This window comes from Ailuropoda melanoleuca, chromosome 5, assembly GCF_002007445.2.
Source record: "Ailuropoda melanoleuca isolate Jingjing chromosome 5, ASM200744v2, whole genome shotgun sequence".
NCBI lineage: Eukaryota > Metazoa > Chordata > Mammalia > Carnivora > Ursidae > Ailuropoda > Ailuropoda melanoleuca.
This window is the reverse complement of record NC_048222.1, coordinates 70,293,625-70,312,988: the sequence shown is the minus strand read 5'-3', so window position 1 is coordinate 70,312,988 and position 19,364 is coordinate 70,293,625. Positions and strand designations below refer to the sequence as shown.

At 40.2% G+C, this 19,364-nt stretch overlaps 1 protein-coding gene across 1 annotated transcript in view; it reads right to left on the bottom strand.

The window, feature by feature from the left end:
• RYR3 (ryanodine receptor 3) overlaps positions 1–19,364 on the bottom strand; it is a 541,796-nt gene that overhangs the window by 258,646 nt on the left and 263,786 nt on the right. The window contains exons 11-12 of the mRNA XM_034661206.1: positions 13,164–13,337; positions 8,876–8,997 (exon numbers count right to left, since the gene is read on the bottom strand). Coding sequence (XP_034517097.1) covers positions 8,876–8,997; positions 13,164–13,337 — 296 coding nt within the window. The remainder of the gene's footprint in view (positions 1–8,875; positions 8,998–13,163; positions 13,338–19,364) is intronic.

Below are 19,364 nucleotides of genomic sequence, written 5' to 3'. Positions count from 1 at the left end.
AAAACTTTGTTTATTCACAGATGACATGATTCTGTATGTAGATAAAGATCCATACCAAAAAAAAATCCTCTAGAATAAAAATTTTCAACTAAGTCACAGGATGCAAGATTGATACTTAAAAAACTCAATTTCTATTCCTCCAGTATTTGTATGCAGTGAACAATCTGAAAAGAAATTAAGAAAACAATTCCATTTGTAGTGGCATCAGAAATACTTAGGGATAAATTTTACAGAAGAAGCCTAAGACTTAAACACTGAAAACTGTAAAATCTTGCTGAAAGGAATTCAAGAAGAATAAATAAATGGAAAGACATTCTATATTCATGAATTAGAAGATTCAGTATAATAAAAGTTCTCCCACCAAATTGATCTAAAGTTTCAATGCATTCTCTAACAATATCCTGGCAAGCTGTTTTGCCAAAAGTGGCAAATTCACCCTAAAATTTATATGGGAATTCAAAGGACCCAGAAAACCCAAAATAATTTTGAAAAAAAGCACGAAACTAGAGGATTCTATCGGATTTCAATACTTACTACAAAGCTATGTTCATCAGGACAATGTTGGTTTGGCATAATGACAGATATATAACCCAGTGGAATAGAATTGAGGGTTCTGAAATAAACCCTTAAATCTATGGTCGCTTGGCTTTTGACAAAGGTACCAAGGCAATGTGATGGGGGAAAGGATAGCCTTCCCATAAATCGTGCAAGGATAGTGAGGTATCTACATGATCCCCTTAAAAAAAAAAGAATTTCAATTCTTACCTCAGACCGTATCCAAAAATTGACTCAACATGGATCATAGAGCTAATGTAAGAGCTTAAATTATAAAACTTTCAGAAGAAACACAGGAGAAGGTCTTGGTGACTCTGGATTGGTCAAGAACTCTCAGGACATGCAAAAGCACAATCCAGAAACAAAAGTTATGTTAATTTGGACTTCACCAATATTAAAACTTCTGTGCTTCAAAGGACATCATTAAGAAAAGGAGAAGAAAAGCCATAAACTAAGAGAAAATATCTGCAAATCAAGAATCAATAAAAAACTTGCAACCAGAAGAAACAAAGAACTGTCAAACTTCAGTGTGAAGACAAACCACCCAACCAGAAAAAAAAAAACAGGCAAAGCTTTGATTACATTTTACTAAAGAAGATATATGAATAGTTAATAAGCATATGAAAAGATATTCGAAATCATTAGTCATTTTGGAAATGCAAATTAAAACCATAATGGCATATCACTCCATAACCACTAGAATGTCTACAATCAAAAGTCAGACAATAAGTGTTTGGAGAAATTGGAACTTCATATATTTCTGAGTGGAATGTAAAATGGCCTATTTCCTTTGGAAAGAGGGTTTCCAGTTTCCTAAAATATTAAACATACCCAAATATCCAGTGATGGATGAATGGATCAACAAAATGCAGTGTTTACATATGCTATAATGTTATTCAACCTTAGAAAGGAATGAAATTCTGACACGTAAGCTACAATATGAGCAAACCTTGAAGACTTTGTTAAGTGAAATAAGCAAGGCACAAAAAGACAAATTTTGTATGATTCCATTTAAATTAGTCAAATTCATAGAAAGGCTGAATACTGATTACCAGGGGCTGGGTGGGGGCGGGGGGGAAGAAAGGGTAGTTATTGTTTAATGGGTATGGAATTTGTTTGAAACGATGTAAAAGTTCTGGAGATGGATAGTGGTGATAATTGTTACAACAATCTGAATTTAGTTTACATCACTAAATGGTACACCTAAAACTGGTTGAAATGATAAATGCTATGCTTTCTATATTATATCATAAAAATGGAAAAATGTTGGGGCAGTTGGGTGGCTCAGTTGGTTAAGTATCTGCCTTTGGCTCAGGTCATGATTCTGGGGTCATGGGAATGAGCCCTAGGTTGGGCTCCCCGCTCAGCAGGGAGTCTGCTTCTCCCTCTCCTCCCCCCATTTGTGCTTTCTCTCTTGCTCACTCTCTTTCAAATAAAATCTTTTTTTAAAAAAAATACATATGAATGTTAAACAAATTATATATGACTTTGAAATTCCACTTACTGGTATTTACCCATGAGAAATGAAAATACATATCCAAAGTCTTCTACACAAATACCCACGGAACCAATACTGATAATAAGCAAAGATAGAAAAACCCCACTGTTCCTCAACTGACAAACAGAACGTGAGGTATATCTATACTTGCCTGTCTCAGATAGGTCTATGTATGCACGTGTGTGAGTATGTATATATATGTATACACACACACATATACACACACACACACACACATACACAATATATACACACACACACATATACACACACACATATATACACACACACATATACACACAATTACATATATACACATACCTACATTATATGTGTATGTATATGACATATACATACACAGAACACTGTTCAGCAATAAAAGGGAACAGAGCCCCATTATGTACTACAATAGGGATGAACCTCAAAAATGTAATGCTAGGGGAAAAGGCCAGGATCAAAAGACAATATATTGTATAAATTAACTTATAAATGTATTAAATTGAGACCAAAGCTAGATGATGGCTGCCTAAGGCTGGGCGTGGGAACTAATACATACTGCCATAGGCATAAGGAATCTTTTTGGGGTGAAAGAAATGTTTTAAAAGTGAATTATGGTGATGGTTGCACAGCTCAGTAAAGTTATTTAAATTCACTGAGTTGCACACTTAAAAGGATGGATTTAATGATATGTAAATTATAACCCAATAAAGCTGTTTAAAAATAATTTTCCCACTGTCAGGTATGTAACTCCCACTGACTTTTTAAAGTAATAGCTTTATTAAAATATAATTCATATATTACACAATCATCTATTTAAAGGGTGCAATTGAGTGGTTTAACGGTTTTTAGGATATTTATAGTTTTGCAACCATTGCTTTAATCAATTTTAGAACTTTTTCGTCAGCTTCCACCAAAACCCCATACCCATTAGCAGTCACTGCCCCTGTCCCCTACAACCACCATAGCTCTAGGCAACCGCTGATCTACTGTCTGTCTCTATAGAACTGCCTATTCTGGATATTTCATATAAATAGAAGCCTACCACAAATAGCCCATATCAGTCCTTCATTCCTTTTTATGGATAAGTAGTATTCCATTGTATAAATATGGCACATTTTGTTTATCCATTCGTCAGTTGGTCATTTGGGTTGTACCACTTTTTGGCTATTATGAATAATGCTGTTTTGAACATTGGTGTACCAGTTTTTGAGTGGACATATTTCATATCTCTCAGGTATATAACCTAGGAGTGAAACTGTTGGGTCCTACGGTAACTATGTTTAACTTTTTGAGGAATTTCCAGACGGTATTCCAAAATGGCTGCAACATTTTACATTCCCACCAACAGTGTACGAAGGTTCTAATTTCTCCACATCCTGTCTCACACTTCTTATTAAGTCTCTTTAATTATAGCCATCCAAGTGGGAGTGAAATGTTCTCTCACTGCGGTTTTGATTTGCATTTTCCTCCTGGCTAATGGCATTGACCATCTTTTCATATGCTTATTGGCCATTTGCGTATCTTCTTTGGAGAAATGCCTATTCAGAATTTTGCCCATTTTGTAAATTGGTCCATTTGTCTTTTTAAGGTTGAGTTGTAAGTGTTCTTTATTCTAGATAGAAGCCCTTATCAAATATATGATTTGAAATGTTCTTTCCCATCATGTAGGTTGTTTTTTCACTTTCGTGATGGTGCCCTTGGTGGCAAAAATGTTTTTAATTTTGATCAGGTCCAGTTTATGTACTTTTTGTTGTTTCTGTTTTTGGTGTCATATTGAAGAATCCACTGCCTAATTCAAGGTCATAAAAATTTAAGCCTATGTTTTCTTCCCCAGTTTTTACGGTTTTAGGTCTTACGTCTGCACAAGGGCAGTGTTTCAGAGAACTGAGAGCCAAATAAATAAAGCCATCCAACCTCCGGGGAGATGGTCCTGGTGCTAGTCCAGAGTACATGAAAAACTCATGTTTGCACATAGCCATCTTTTAATTCCTGTACCAAGTTATTCATTCTAACACCCTTTCTCTGAAGAAGGGGAGCACATCTGGACATAATGTGGCAGAGAAAGGAAGCAGTACTTTGGGGATCACAGGAAACCAGTGGTAGTGGAATGGTTGTCGTGCAGGTCCCAGTCATTCTGTGGCAAGAACACCTCACTGTCTGCTTTCTTTTCTCTATTTTGGTAATGGGATGCCCTGAGTGGTACTGGGAACACAGTCTAATAACCAGACATTATATTTCTCAATCTCCCTGCAGCTACGTTGGTCATGTGACTGTTTTTAGCTAGTCGAGTACAGGAAAAAGCGATATACTTCTAGGTCATATCTTTAAACAAAAAAAATCACTTGCCCTCCACCACTCCCAATTTCTTCCCCCCACCCCACCCCCCCTTTTTTTGCAGCACAGATGTGAGAAATGATGTTAGCAAGCTATATTTTGATCATGTAGATGAAGAAAACATACCAGGACAGTTGGTCTCAGTGGTGTTGAATATTAGAATCCCCTGCTTTAATCAAAAGCTGGTGTTTGAATCCCATCACAGAAATTCTAGAGATCTGTTTTTTTTAATTTTTTAAAGAAGATTTATCTATTTGAGAGAGAGTGTGTATGTGCACGCAGGGGAGGGGCAGAGGGAAAGAATCTCAATCAGACTCCACTCTGAGCTGGGGTCTCACTACTCTGAGATCACGACCTGAGCCGAAATCTAGAATCAGACCCTTAACCAATCCAGGCGCCCCCACCACCACAGAAATTCTAATGCAATTGGTATGAGATGCCACCAAGGCATAAGGGTGTTAAAAGCTCTCCGGATTAATCTAATGTGTTGCCAAGCGTAAGACCTCTATGCCAGGGGTGCCTGGGTGGCTCAGTTGTTAAGTGTCTGCCTTCGGCTTGGGTCATGATCCCAGGGTCCTGGGATGGAGCCCCGCATTGGGCTCCCAGCTAGGCGGGAAGCCTGCTTCTCCCTCTCCCACTCCACCTGATGGTGTTCCCTCTCTCGCTGTGTCTTTCTCTGTCCAATAAATAAATAAAATCTTTAAAAAACTTCCTGGGGAATTCTACCAAACATTCAAAGAAGAAATAATACCTATTCTCCTAAAGCTATTTAAAAAAATATAAACAGAAGGAAAGCTACCAAACTCATTCTATGAGGCCAATATTACCTTGATCCCAAAACCAGGCAAAGACCCACCAAAAAGGAGAATTACAGACCAATTTCCCTAATGAATATGGACACCAAAATCCTCAACAAGATCCTTGCTAATAGAATCCAACAGTACATTAAAAGGATTATCTATCATGACCAAGCGGGATTCATACCTGGGATGCAAGCGTGGTTCAACATTCGCAAATCGATCAGCGTGATACATCATATCAACAAGAAAAGACTCAGGAACCATATGATCCTCTCAATTGATGCAGAAAAAGCATTTGACAAAATACAGCATCCTTTCCTGATTAAAACCCTTCAGAGTGTAGGAATAGAGGGTACATTTCTCAATCTCATAAAAGCCATCTATGAAAAGCCTACTGCAAGCATTATTCTCAATGGGGAAAAGCTGGAAGCCTTTCCCTTAAGATCAGGAACACGACAAGGATGCCCACTCTCGCCACTATTATTCAACATAGTACTAGAAGTCCTTGCAACAGCAATCAGAAGACAAAAAGGGATCAAAGGTATCCAAATCGGCAAAGAAGAAGTCAAACTGTCTCTCTTTGCAGATGACATGATACTCTATATGGAAAACCCAAAGGAATCCACTCCCAAACTATTAGAAGTTATAGAACAATTCAGTAAGGTGGCAGGATACAAAATCAATGCCCAGAAATCAGTTGCATTTCTATACACGAATAACGAGACTGAAGAAAGAGAAATTAGGGAATCCATCCCATTTACAATAACACCAAAAACCATACGTTACCTTGGAATTAACTTAACCAGAGACGTAAAGGACCTATATGCTAGAAACTATAGATCACTTTTGAAAGATATTGAGGAAGACATAAAAAGATGGAAAAATATTCCATGCTCATGGATTGGAAGAATTAACATAGTTAAAATGTCCATACTACCCAGAGCAATCTACACTTTCAATGCTATCCCGATCAAAATACCGAGGACATTTTTCAAAGAACTGGAACAAATAGTCCTTAAATTTGTATGGAACCAGAAAAGGCCCCGAATCTCCAAGGAACTGTTGAAAAGGAAAAACAAAGCTGGGGGCATCACAATGCCGGATTTCGAGCTGTACTACAAAGCTGTGATCACAAAGACAGCATGGTACTGGCACAAAAACAGACACATCGACCAATGGAACAGAATAGAGAACCCAGAAATGGACCCTCGGCTCTTTGGGCAACTAATCTTTGATAAAGCAGGAAAAAACATCCGGTGGAAAAAAGACAGTCTCTTCAATAAATGGTGCTGGGAAAATTGGACAGCTACATGCAAAAGAATGAAACTTGACCACTCTCTCACACCATACACAAAAATAAACTCCAAATGGATGAAAGACCTCAATGTGAGACAGGAATCCATCAAAATTCTAGAGGAGAACATAGGCAACAACTTCTATGACATCGGCCAGAGCAACCTTTTTCACGACACATCTCCAAAGGCAAGAGAAATAAAAGATAAAATGAACTTATGGGACTTTATCAGGATAAAGAGCTTCTGCACAGCCAAGGAAACAGTCAAAAAAACTAAGAGACAGCCCACGGAATGGGAGAATATATTTGCAAAGGACACCACAGATAAAGGACTGGTATCCAAGATCTACAAAGAACTTCTCAAACTCAATACACGAGAAACAAATAAACAAATCATAAAATGGGCAGAAGATATGAACAGACACTTTTCCAATGAAGACATACAAATGGCTAACAGACACATGAAAAAATGTTCAAAATCATTAGCCATCAGGGAAATTCAAATCAAAACCACACTGAGATACCACCTTACGCCAGTTAGAATGGCAAAGATAGACAAGGCAAGAAACAACAATTGTTGGAGAGGATGTGGAGAAAGGGGATCCCTCCTACATTGTTGGTGGGAATGCAAGTTGGTACAGCCACTCTGGAAAACAGTGTGGAGGTCCCTTAAAAAGTTAAAAATTGAACTACCCTATGACCCAGCCATTGCACTACTGGGTGTTTACCCCAAAGATACAGACGTAGTAAAGAGAAGGGCCATATGCACCCCAATGTTCATAGCTGCATTGTCCACAATAGCCAAATCATGGAAGGAGCCGAGATGCCCTTCAACAGATGACTGGATTAAGAAGCTGTGGTCCATATATACAATGGAATATTACTCAGCTATCAGAAAGAACGAATTTCTCAACATTTGCTGCAACATGGACGACACTGGAGGAGATAATGCTAAGTGAAATAAGTCAAGCAGAGAAAGACAACTATCGTATGATTTCTTTCATCTATGGAACATAAGAACTAGGATGATCGGTAGGGGAAGAAACGGATAAAGAAAGGGGGGTTAAACAGAAGGGGGAATGAAACATGAGAGACTATGGACTCTGAGAAACAAACTAAGGGCCTCAGAGGGGAGGGGGTGGGGGATTGGGATAGACTGGTGATGGGTAGTAAGGAGGGCACATATTGCATGGTACACTGGGTGTTATACACAACTAATGAATCATCGAGCTTTACATCGGAAGCCGGGGATGTACTGTATGGTGACTAACATAATATAATAAAAAATCATTAAAAAAAATAAAAAAAACAAAACAAAACTACCCTCTATTCCGGGGCAGTGGTTTGTCAACTTTAGCATGCTTCAGCATCAGCTGGAGGGCCTATCAAAACACGACTTCCTGGGGTATCACTTCCCAGGTGTCTGATTCAGTATGTCTGGTGTGAAACCTGAGAACGTGCATTTTTAACAAGTTCCCAGGTGATGCTACTGTGCCGGTCCAGGCAGACACTTTAAGAAACTGTAGGCGATCTCAGAGCAGCAAGATAGAAGGAACCTGAGCCTCAGTTGCCCAACCTGGCCTACCCTATACTATTAGTGAAATGAGAAATAAATGTATCTTGAACAGAAACAACAGCTTAGCCTATATCCTAACTAACACATGTAGCTTGGATCACAGTATTCCAACAGGAAAAGTAAAGGTATAAAAATTTTTTCTCATTTCATGCAAATCCACACACCCAATTTAAGCCCTTCCCCCCCCCCCCCCCCCCCCCGCTTTAGAGGTGTTTTCCTACAAAAGAAGGATGACTTGGAAAACTGCACTGTTTACAACAGAATCCGTTTCTCATGGTAATTGGCGAACACAATCCACAGCCTTCTGCTTTGGCAGCATTGTTAAGGCATTGAGGGGATTATGATCCAAACAGGCAGTTCAGTTACTTTTCCCATTTAAGTCCCAGCCATAGGTGGGTAACCTAAGACTTTGAGAAATGCGAATCCACTTGGATCAAAACCATAGCAAGGATTCTGAATGATGGGGAAAGCTTTTCTAAATAGCACAAAGGGCATGGATCCATTTCTCCCCTCTTCACGCACTAATACAGAAGGGACTGAAAGTGCTCCAGGCACTCTTAATCTTCGGGAGGAGACCTTGGGTGTTCCTGACTCCAACCTGAGTCACCAAGGGGCTTAAGCATTTGTTGGGCAAAGGGTGAAGCTGGGAGGAGGTCGTCTCCTAAGAAAGAAGATTCAGTCCCAAGCTCTCTGTGGGAAAACTCTTTGCTGGTGTTTAATAATTTCCTGAAAACCTATAGTATTAAAACAGGCTGGGTAGGTGGGATCTGATGTCCACTGAGTAGAAACTAACAGATAAAGGAAAGGCGCTTCTGTACCTTACAAACTGGCTGAATAAAGCTGTCGTGTTCCGAATGATCCGAGCAGCCTGCGACTCCTCGCGCTGGCATCTCTGTAGTGTTAACCCGTCGTCCATGTGGCCTTCCTGATGGAGTATGACCTACGCACAGAGCAAAGGACACCGGGTCCAGTTACACGTTACTCCATAGCTGGACAGTCAACATTTCTGGTAGTATTTCCCTCACCCCTTGTATCTCTTCTCCCCAACCAAATTCCCCTGTGTCCACTTGAAAATGGGACATTAGGGGCACCTGGGTGGCTCAGCTGTTAAGCGTTTACCTTCGGCTCAGGTCATGATCCCAGAGTTCTGGGATTGAGCCCTGCATCGGGCTCCCTGCTTGGCGGGAAGCCTGCTTCTCCCTCTCCCACTCCCCCTGCTTGTGTTCCCTCTCTCGCTGACTCTCTGTCAAATAAATAAAATCTTAAAAAAAAAGAAAGAAAGAAAATGGGACATTAACAAAGTTATTTTGCCCGTGCTCCCTATTACTGAGCTATGACTCATTCCGGAGACACAGTGCTTTGATGAAAGTAAAATTTTATGTGCCACTGCGGTATGAGTTACAGTAAATTCCTTAGGCTTAGACGACGAATTTGAGAAGGTGAAAACATATTTTGTAATAGATTTTTCTCTTGAAATGAACACAGAACCTTACCCTTGGAAATGGGAAAAGTCACTTTGTTCAGAGCCTTTTCCTCCAGAGATAAATTGAGGAAGGAAAACAAGTTAAAGGAAAACCTTCTACTGGGATCAGGCTTGGATTCCTCTCCTGAAGGACAGCTGCTATTGACCGTAGAACCTGGGAAGCAACTCTTCTCATGGAGGCTAAGAAGGGCGTTTGAAGGCATGGGCTCTGGTAGTAGTTGATGTGGGTTCTAGTCCTACTCTGCTAATTCCCGGCTGTATGACCTGAAGCAAGTTATTTCACTTTGCTTCAACTTTACCATCAAATGGACTTCCAGGGTCATTTTGAGGATTAAATGATTTACATATAAATCACTTAGCATGTTTCCCAGAATCAAGGAGGTACTCAGTGAATATTTGTTATAAGGAACAGTATATTACTGATCTCAAACCAGTTATTTAAAAGCTAAGTATATGTATTGATCACCAGTGACATCAAGATACAATTTTGGGGCAGGGTTACCAGCTTTGAATATGGAGGTCAGTGGGTTTTTTCCCCTTGAAAGGGTCAAGTGCATGCAGATATTAACTAGGATGGTTTGAATCTGGTTCAAGTCAGAGTTAAATCCTGATTCAAGTTTCTGACATGGTTTCCTCTTGAGGTGAGTTAAGTGAAGAGAGACCATTTGTAGGTCCTGGGGTCTGGGGTGGGGGGGCAATAAAATAAAACAAGTGGCTCCAGCAAGTATCTTTAAGAAAGGGGGTTTTGGTCTCTCTTCTTTTTAGCTCAAAAAAACTTATTTTCCTTTCCATGTAAAAATCTCTTATTATTTAATCTTCTGAAATTGTGTCCTAATATAATGAATTCACATGTGAAGTACAATACTAGCTTGCAAAAGTTTATATCCAGTTTGGACAAATGACCTTGCATTCCATCTACATACCATAGCTTTAAGTGTTAGCCAAGAATACCCCTAGTACTGGATTCACCAACTGTTTCCGAACCACTCTGTGAGAGCTGCCCAGCAACTGTTTAACAACGGTGCACTGTGATTTGGCAATACATTGCCAGTAGGTTCGCTTTGGCCGCAGTCCCAGTATTCGGGTCCCGGAAGACAAAAATCCTTAGATTTTCTTCTTCAGATAACACATTCGAACTGGCCAGCCAAACAAGAAAGTAATGAGAAATGGGGGGAATGCAGCTGTTAGAACACTGTTATTATGTGCCCTATGGATCACTGCACCCCACTTCTTTTTCTCTTGGAAGATTCCCATAATTCAAGAGAAGACAGCAGAAGCCCAGGACAGGAATGGCAAAGAGGACGCTTCCTTTAAAGTGAGTTACCATTAGGTTTTTCACGGTGTCTATTTTCCATCGGTTTTTCTAGGTCTCTGTTTTGTTTTATAAAATGTTTAACACAGATTTGAACATTCTTTGTATTTTTAGAAAGAAACTTAACCTGCTCCTCACGAAATAGAGCAGGGCAGCCCCATCAGGGGCCCAACATCATGACATCATTTAGAGAGTTTCTCAAAGGACCTTCCAGATTCACATGCACATTGTAGCAGTTAAAGGAATATGCAGACTGTGGTCCTGGAAGAGAAAGGCAGGGACGGGCAAGAGAAGTCAGCAACGTGAGGCAGGATCTGTCCTCATTAACAGGGTCATTTTAGTGTGTCTCCTCCCAAGAGGGGAGCCAAGATCCAAAAATTCCACCCCTTTAAATGTCATCATTACCTTGGTAAGTATAGAAAACTGTGGAGGCTCCAGGTGATACTATGGTACTCTACAGAGAATTTCATTTTCTTCTAATAGGGTGGTAGGATAGATGGGTTTTTGGCATCTAACTTTAAGTTGCCCTTATTTCCAGGGCTAGTTCATACTCCTGGGCTAGAGCCCTTTTGGGATTTAACTGAAAGCCTACTGTATTTTCAAAGGCTGTTTCAACTTGAGACACCCTAAACCCCAACCTTGGCCTCCCTAGGATTGTCATGCTGTTGACATCTCCGCTTTGCTCTTCTCCATCAGAGAAGCACTGTATGCTTTCTCTTTGCTATCCTGGCTTCACAGCCCACCCATGGTCAGCTTAAGGGGAGACTGCATATAGAATTTCAGGTTCATGTTTCTACAGTTCCCTCCACTCTACGACCTTGGGCCCATAAGTCCCAGATTAAACCCTGGCTGATCTTATTTCTCGTCTGTCTCTCTAGCCCAGTGAAGCTAACACGAGACCTCATTCCTTCTGTTGCAACTCAGCCAATATGCTGAGGGGCAAGTTGAGACCAAGGGGTGGCTCACTTAGTGCGCTCACCTTCTATCTGGGATCTTTAGCGCTCCTTTCCTGGATGCCCTGGTTGCTGAAGCCTTCAAATGGTTTTGTTTGTTTTTTGTTTGTTTNCCTTCTATCTGGGATCTTTAGCGCTCCTTTCCTGGATGCCCTGGTTGCTGAAGCCTTCAAATGGTTTTGTTTTTTTTTTGTTTGTTTGGTTTTTTTTTAAAGATTTTATTTATTTATTAGAGAGACAGCCAGCGAGAGAGGGAACACAAGCAGGGGGAGTGGGAGAGGAAGAAGCAGGCCCAACAGCAGAGGAGCCTGATGTGGGGCTCGATCCCATAACGCTGGGATCACGCCCTGAGCCGAAGGCAGACGCTTAATGACTGCGCCACCCAGGCGCCCCTGTTTTTTGTTTCTTTGTTTGTTTTTGGTATTTTGGTATTTTATCCAGCTTTGATAATTTTTTAAATTTAAAAATAACTGTTTGTAGAGGAAGGGATTGGGCTCGTCTAACCTTGTCAGTGGGGCTTGTTATTTATTTATTTTTCTTGTCTTCATAATTTTAGTTTCCCATTTCTGGATACTTTCCTGGTATGTTTTATTTTACACGAAAGTAAACTCCTGCTTTATGGTTTGCTCTCAATCTCCTTTTCTTACGGCAACCAGCATTTTGGGAAACCTCCCATCACCTCCATATTAGGCTGATAAACCCAAGCTACGCTTTTCCTTGACTACCCAAACCGGTGTTCTGTAAGGGTTTTTCCAAGAAAAATCACGCCCCTGGCACCTATTTTCTGGTTCCTATCAAAATAAACACTATGACAGAAACTTTCTGGTAAAAAGACGTGGTGTGTACCCAAGCCAGTTTCCCACTGCAGCTGGCTGGGATGGACCACTCAAATTGGTGTGTTCTCTGTGGATGTGGAATCCACATGCACTCTCTCATCTTTCTGCATTTTGGTTCCTGTGGGCTTGTTACCATGAGATCTGCATTTTCTCTGTAGCAATTCTATTTAGTCTCTATATTATAAAAATCACACAATAACTCAATTATTCACTTAAATGAAGAGAGCAATGGTGTGAATAATCCCCAAACAGCAGACCACCAAGAGTTATTTAGTTCAGGTTTTAGAGTGCATTGAACAAATTCTATCCCCTCCTCACATATTTGCCATGTATTTAACTTTTTTTTGCACTGAATATGGGGTCAAAATAACCAATGAGGCAGTATAATCGGTCACTACTCTTCAGAACAGCAAAAATAATAAGAAGTAAACACCACGTTCGCCTGATTCTCATAGTCACTTTTCTTGCCTCGTTGCTTCCGGTTCAGTGTAAAATAATTCTGGACAGCCTTTCTGACCCCACCTTTCTTTTCAGAGGTCCAAGGCGGGAGGTCTTGGCATCTTGTGCTTTGTAGGTCACCCATAGACCACTGGCTACATGCTGCACAAAGCAGACGGAATCGCCATACTTGATTTCTGGAACGCCCATGCCTTCTATATCTCGCTTGTGACTGGAATCCAATTTCTCCTTGATCTCCTATTTCACAGGAAATGAAACAAACACGGGCACGTCTGATTAAATAGAAACGCAATATAGAGAACAAATCACCTATGCAGAATTTAAGCCCTGGAACCCATTACCGAAATCTTCAAGATGTGCCTGTCCAAGCCAGGATTTTGGAAAGGCTTGCTTCCCCTATCTGCTGTTAACCATAAAATCAATGGATTCCAAGTTTCAGCCACTTCAGTAATTACTTAAATCCATGGGGGAAGGAGGCAGCTGGTAGGGTCTCTTTTTGGTTCTGATTGTACATAATTCTCCATTACATTTTCTATTTTTCCCATCCTTAGGCCCCTTAATAATAATCAACACTTTAGTGGCCAATTAACTTATTTTCAGCAAATTGTGTTTTCTGTAATTTTAATGGTTATCTGATATAAATTCCCTGACTTGAAGCTTTAAAAGCATCTGTTAACATTACATAAACGTCTTTTACAGACATCGGCAGAGAGAGCAGACTTGTGGGTCAGGCAGGGGCTAGTGTGCTGGAAGTGAACCGCAGTCCTCAGGGTCCCTGTCTCTTACGGCCTCCTCGCTCGTGTGTTGCAGCCAATGGCTTTCATTCCTCAGCTGCTACTGTTTCACTACTTCTTGCCTCCAGTATGGAAGAAGGAGTTACGTGCATCCGGGCTGTCTGTCTGGGGACATGCCGAGTGCCTGGTGCAGAGTCAGGAAGCCAACCCGGGGCACAGAGCAACCCTGTCCCCTCCTCATCAATCAGGGCCTCTGAATGGTTCCACTCCACTTCCATTCCTCCTCTTGCATTAAATTGCTCATTTGTAAAAGCCATTATCTGGACAGCATTTTGAATTTTTTACGGGATAAAAAATGCAGCTTGCTGTCCTCTCTGCTTGTGACCGTTTTACTCCCCTTTCCAATGCCTGATGATGGAAGGGCAGCAGCACGTGCACTGAGCTCCTACTGTGTGTGAGGCGGTGCTCACACAGCCTAACAGCTTTGGGTGCAGCTGCCAATACTATCCCAGTTTTTCAGAGCAGAAAATGAACTCCTACTCACGCTTCAACACCCTGCTCGGAAGCCACTTTCTCTGTGAGGGCAGAACAGTCTGTCCCACTGTACTTCCCCAGCACACTCTCATTCCTTCATTGAGAACTTAGCACATCATAGTGTAAATGTGCTTGTTTATAGGACACTTTCCTTTTGCCAGGCTACAAAAGAATCAAGGGCACGGGCCAAATTTCAATTACTTTGGGATTCCTGATACGGAGAATCCAGTGCCTTTCAATTACTTAATAAACACACACGCACACACACACACACACACACATATGTTTACATATATATGGCTAAGTAATCTTTTTCTTTCAAATATGTTTTTTTCATTTCAGTTCTGATTTTGTTTCCTTCAAACCTTCAAAACAGCAAAATTAATGATTTTGTGCACATTTATAGGATCAACTTGGGCAATGTTAATACTTCACAAGAAAATTCTTATTTTAAATGTATGTTGAAACACTGCCTAGATTTTTAAATGTGACATTTTCCAAAATGAACATTTCTAAAGGAATTTATCTTTGATCTTATAACAAAAGCCAATGGGAAAAATAGAATTTGATATATTAGGACTTCTTTATAGGCAGGTGGTCAAGACTGCATTGACTTCACAGAACAATGGATACTTGATTTTCATTCCAGAAATAGCCACAGTTCTGAAGATACTTAGGCCAGTAACAGGGCTTAAAACATGCCAAAGTTCTCCTCTCCAGCCTGTTCTCTAAACCATAGACAATGCAGCAAAAGAATACACACTGCAATGGTTAAATATGAACAATTACACTGATTACCAAGCGCTCACAGTTAAAATAGTGCATGTTCCCAAACTATCTATGACTATACTCTATTTTCTCAATTCTGTTTATTTAAATATGACTTGGCCAGAAGAGGAGAAATACTAGGATCTATTTTTCTAGAGCCTGAAATCAATGGATCATGACTGTTTATAGAATGGGGTGTCTCTGTCATCTCCAAAGGCAAGAGAAACAAAAGAAAAAATGAACTTGTGGGACTCCAACAACATAAAAAGCTTCTGCACAGCCAAGGAAACAGTCAAAAAAACTAAGAGGCAGCCCACGGAATGGGAGAAGATATTTGCAAATGACACTACAGATAAAAGACTGGTATCCAAGATCTACAAAGAACTTCTCAAACTCAATACAAAAGAAACAAATAATCAAATCAAAAAATGGGCAGAAGATATGAACAGACACTTTTCCAATGAAGGCATACAAATGGCTAACAGACACATGAAAAAATGTTCAAAATCATTAGCCATCAGGGAAATTCAAATCAAAACCACACTGAGATACCACCTTATGCCAGTTAGAATGGCAAAAATTGACAAGGCAAGAAACAACAATTGTTGGAGAGGATGTGGAGAAAGGGGATCCCTCCTACATTGTTGGTGGGAATGCAATTTGGTACAGTCACTCTGGAAAACAGTGTGGAGGTCCCTTAAAAAGTTAAAAATTGAGCTACCCTATGATCCAGTAATTGCACTACTGGGCATTTACCCCAAAGATACAGACATAGTGAAGAGAAGGGCCATATGCACCCCAATGTTCATTGTAGCAATGTCCACAACAGCTAAATTGTGGAAGGTGCCGAGATGCCCTTCAACAGATGACTGGATTAAGAAGATGTGGTCCATATATACAATGGAGTATTACAGCCATCAGAAAGAACGAATTCTCAACATTTGCTGCAACATGGACAGCACTGGAGGAGACAATGCTAAGTGAAATAAGTCAAGCAGAGAAAGACAATTATCATATGGTTTCACTCATTTATGGAACATAAGAACTAGGAAGATTGGTAGGAGAAGAAAGGGATAAAGAAAGGGGGGTTAAACAGAAGGGGGAATGAAACATGAGAGACTATGGACTCTGGGAAACAAACTGAGGGCTTCAGAGTGGGGTGTGGAGGAATGGGATAAGCTGGTGATGGGTATTAAGGAGGGCACGTATTGCATGGTGCACTGGGTGTTATATGCAAGTAAATGAATCATGGAACTTTACATCAAAAACTAGGGATGTACTGTATGGTGACTAACATAATATAATAAAAAATATTAAAAAATGATAATGAATCATGGAGCATTGCATCAAAAACTGGGGATGTACAGTATGGTGACTAATAAAATAAAAAGTATAAAAAAATAAAACTACATATCGAATAAAAAAAAAGAATGGGGTGTCTCTGGGTGTCTTTGCTTTTACAAAACAGCTTACACTCCCAAAGTTCTATGGCGGTCACTACAGTGGCCATTTCTAATTTAAGAGAAGGACAGAAGCAGCAACAAAAGAAACTAAGACATGGAGACAAATCAATACTAAAGCCAACTCAACCCAAGCCTAAACACCAAAGATATCCTAAGAAAATGAGAGTGGCCCACAATACAGAAGCCTGATTTGGCTGATGACAGGTTGGTGATCTTCTGACTTGAGCATGCACGAATGCTTCCCTCTCTGCATTCACTTGAATACGGCCCCAGATGCACTTACTCTACTGCTGGAAATGGACTCTTCCTGAATGACAAGGCTAATCCAATTACTCCCTTCCATTAACTCCCCAATTCCTATAAGATACAATTTTCGTTTCTAAAGTTCGTATACCTCATATGGTTTAACCAAATTGGACTATGGTCCTTTGATATATCAAGGTTCCCTTCCTTGGGGGCCTTTACCAACATTACACTTTCTGCTTGGAAATACCCTATTTCATCTCTGCATCTTTCTTTACATCTCGTCCATCAAGCCTTTCCCAGATCCACCTTTGCATTTTCCCTGATCTCGTGGCACTTTCTTTCTCTCTCAAGGCTCTTTACCATCTTCTGTGATAGGACCCCTTTGCTGGCATGCTTCCTGTCCCCGACCAGATTGAAAACTCTCCAAGGGCAAGACTGGGATTTGCTCATCTTTGCTTAAAATGCTGTGCTTAAAACAGGTTACAAATAACCTGCTTTTGTTTTATTGGTCTGTGGGCGTCAATTTGTTTATCTCCATCAAACTTCCCTATGTTAGATGATGAGCAGATTCTAAGAAGGAATAGGAAACTTGGCGTTGAGAGATAATCACCATCATCGCTTGTCTCCATGGAGAACTTACTTATGAAACGGTCATGACCACCTCATAAGTGTCAAATAAATATCTGGTTTAGACGATTAAGTTGCTGCTCTCCAGAATGATTTAAGATTTATAGGAGGATAAGGAAGGGAACTGCAACTAGTGTTTGTCTAGTGCCTACTTAGAGCAAAGTATTTTGCTAAGTACTCTGCAATGGCAATACCATCAGTGAATTTACTAAGGACCTACAAAGTGATATGTATTATGCATGACACTTTAAGAACATTTTCTCCGAACCTTTTAATGGTCCTTCTGTTTTCATTTCTCTTACTCTATAGATGATAAAACTGATGCTTGCAGAATTTGAGTAATTTGCTCAAAGTCCTGTAGCTAAGTAATGGAACAGAATCCAAAATCAAGCATAATTCCAAAGCCCATTTGTCATTTGAATATAATTTTTTGAATGGTTATCATTAGCACAGCTAAGTATTAATTGTACTAATGTTTCAGTTGTTTAAAGGCTATTATGAAGAAGAAAAGGCTGAAAGGTTGAAAATATATGCAATTATTTTATGAAAAAATGGCTCTGGGCTCATATAAACTTTAGGGGTCATACATACAAACCAATAATGATAGCAAGGTGACATGGTCTACATTCAAGGTACAACTGGAGTTTGGAAGAGAGAAGAACTCATTGTGCCTGAGAGTTGGTGATGATTTTGTACAAGATGGACACTTGATGTGAGCTTGGCTAGGAGTGAGAAGTGAGAAAGAAGGAAGAGAACTTTGTTCCAGTAAGACAGGTGTCGTATGGCAAGAAGAGTGGCTGAACTCCAGGAAGGGACTTGAACAACAAGGACTCTGAACTTTGTACCACAAGGACATGTTTCTCAAACTCACAATGTTAACAGACTTTCTCCAGGAAAAGAGGACTTTGGACAAGTTCCTTTTCTTCCTCCAGGAGTCACAGGGAATGTTAGGGCTTATATAATATGGACTATTAGGAGTCCTATGATAAAAAGCAAACAACAGAAAAAAATAATACCTCTTGAACTCTGCATAATGCTGCAAGTGCAGGCAAATTGCTTTTTAAAAAAACAATTTATAAAATTATTGTTTGGAACACCTCTTGGGAAAAGCTAGTATTGGCAATGGAAAGTCACTGAGACTGTTAAGCAGGGGGCTAACGCAGGGCTGCATCTTAGAATCACTGTTCCAGCAGCAGTGTGAATTATAGGTTGAAAAGAAACAAGGCTAGAGACAGTTGATTTTTAAGCTACGCCATCAGTACCTAGCATATCTGGAATGGAGAAGCTCCTATTTCACATTTATTAATTAGAGTAAAATTTGTTATTTGACATATTGAAACTGCTTGTGTCCACAGAGGACACAAGTATCTTTCCAACAGACTGTAAGCACCCAAAAATGTTTCAGGGGAAAATGAGACATGGGAAGATGAGACCCTTTCATGGATGCTAGGGTAAGCCATCAAGAAAGGCCTGGTTAGTCTGCCCTTCTGCAGAAACCTTGAGAAACAACCTTTGGGTTCACTTCTCCACAAATATTGTCCTTTTCTAATCTAGAATGGGGGTCTTAGAATGGTCTATAAAGAAGTCACACCCTGCAGGACATTGCTAGGATCCTGGCTGGGTGGGAAGCCAAGGAAAGCCCCCTGCTGTTAACTGTGTGTTGGGGGACTAGACTCATCTGCATTAGGGAAGGTGCACTTCTCCAGTGGGCTCTTCCCTCCATCTTTCTCCTTGAATTCCTACACCATCAGCGTGAGGTAGGCAGAGCTATGGCCATTTCATGGAGAAGGAGACACACTCAAATGTCATCTTCTTGGTCTCACTAAATCCTCACAACCACCCTTCAAGACACACTTCTTCACCTCCATTTTTTGGAAAACAAAAACCAAAAC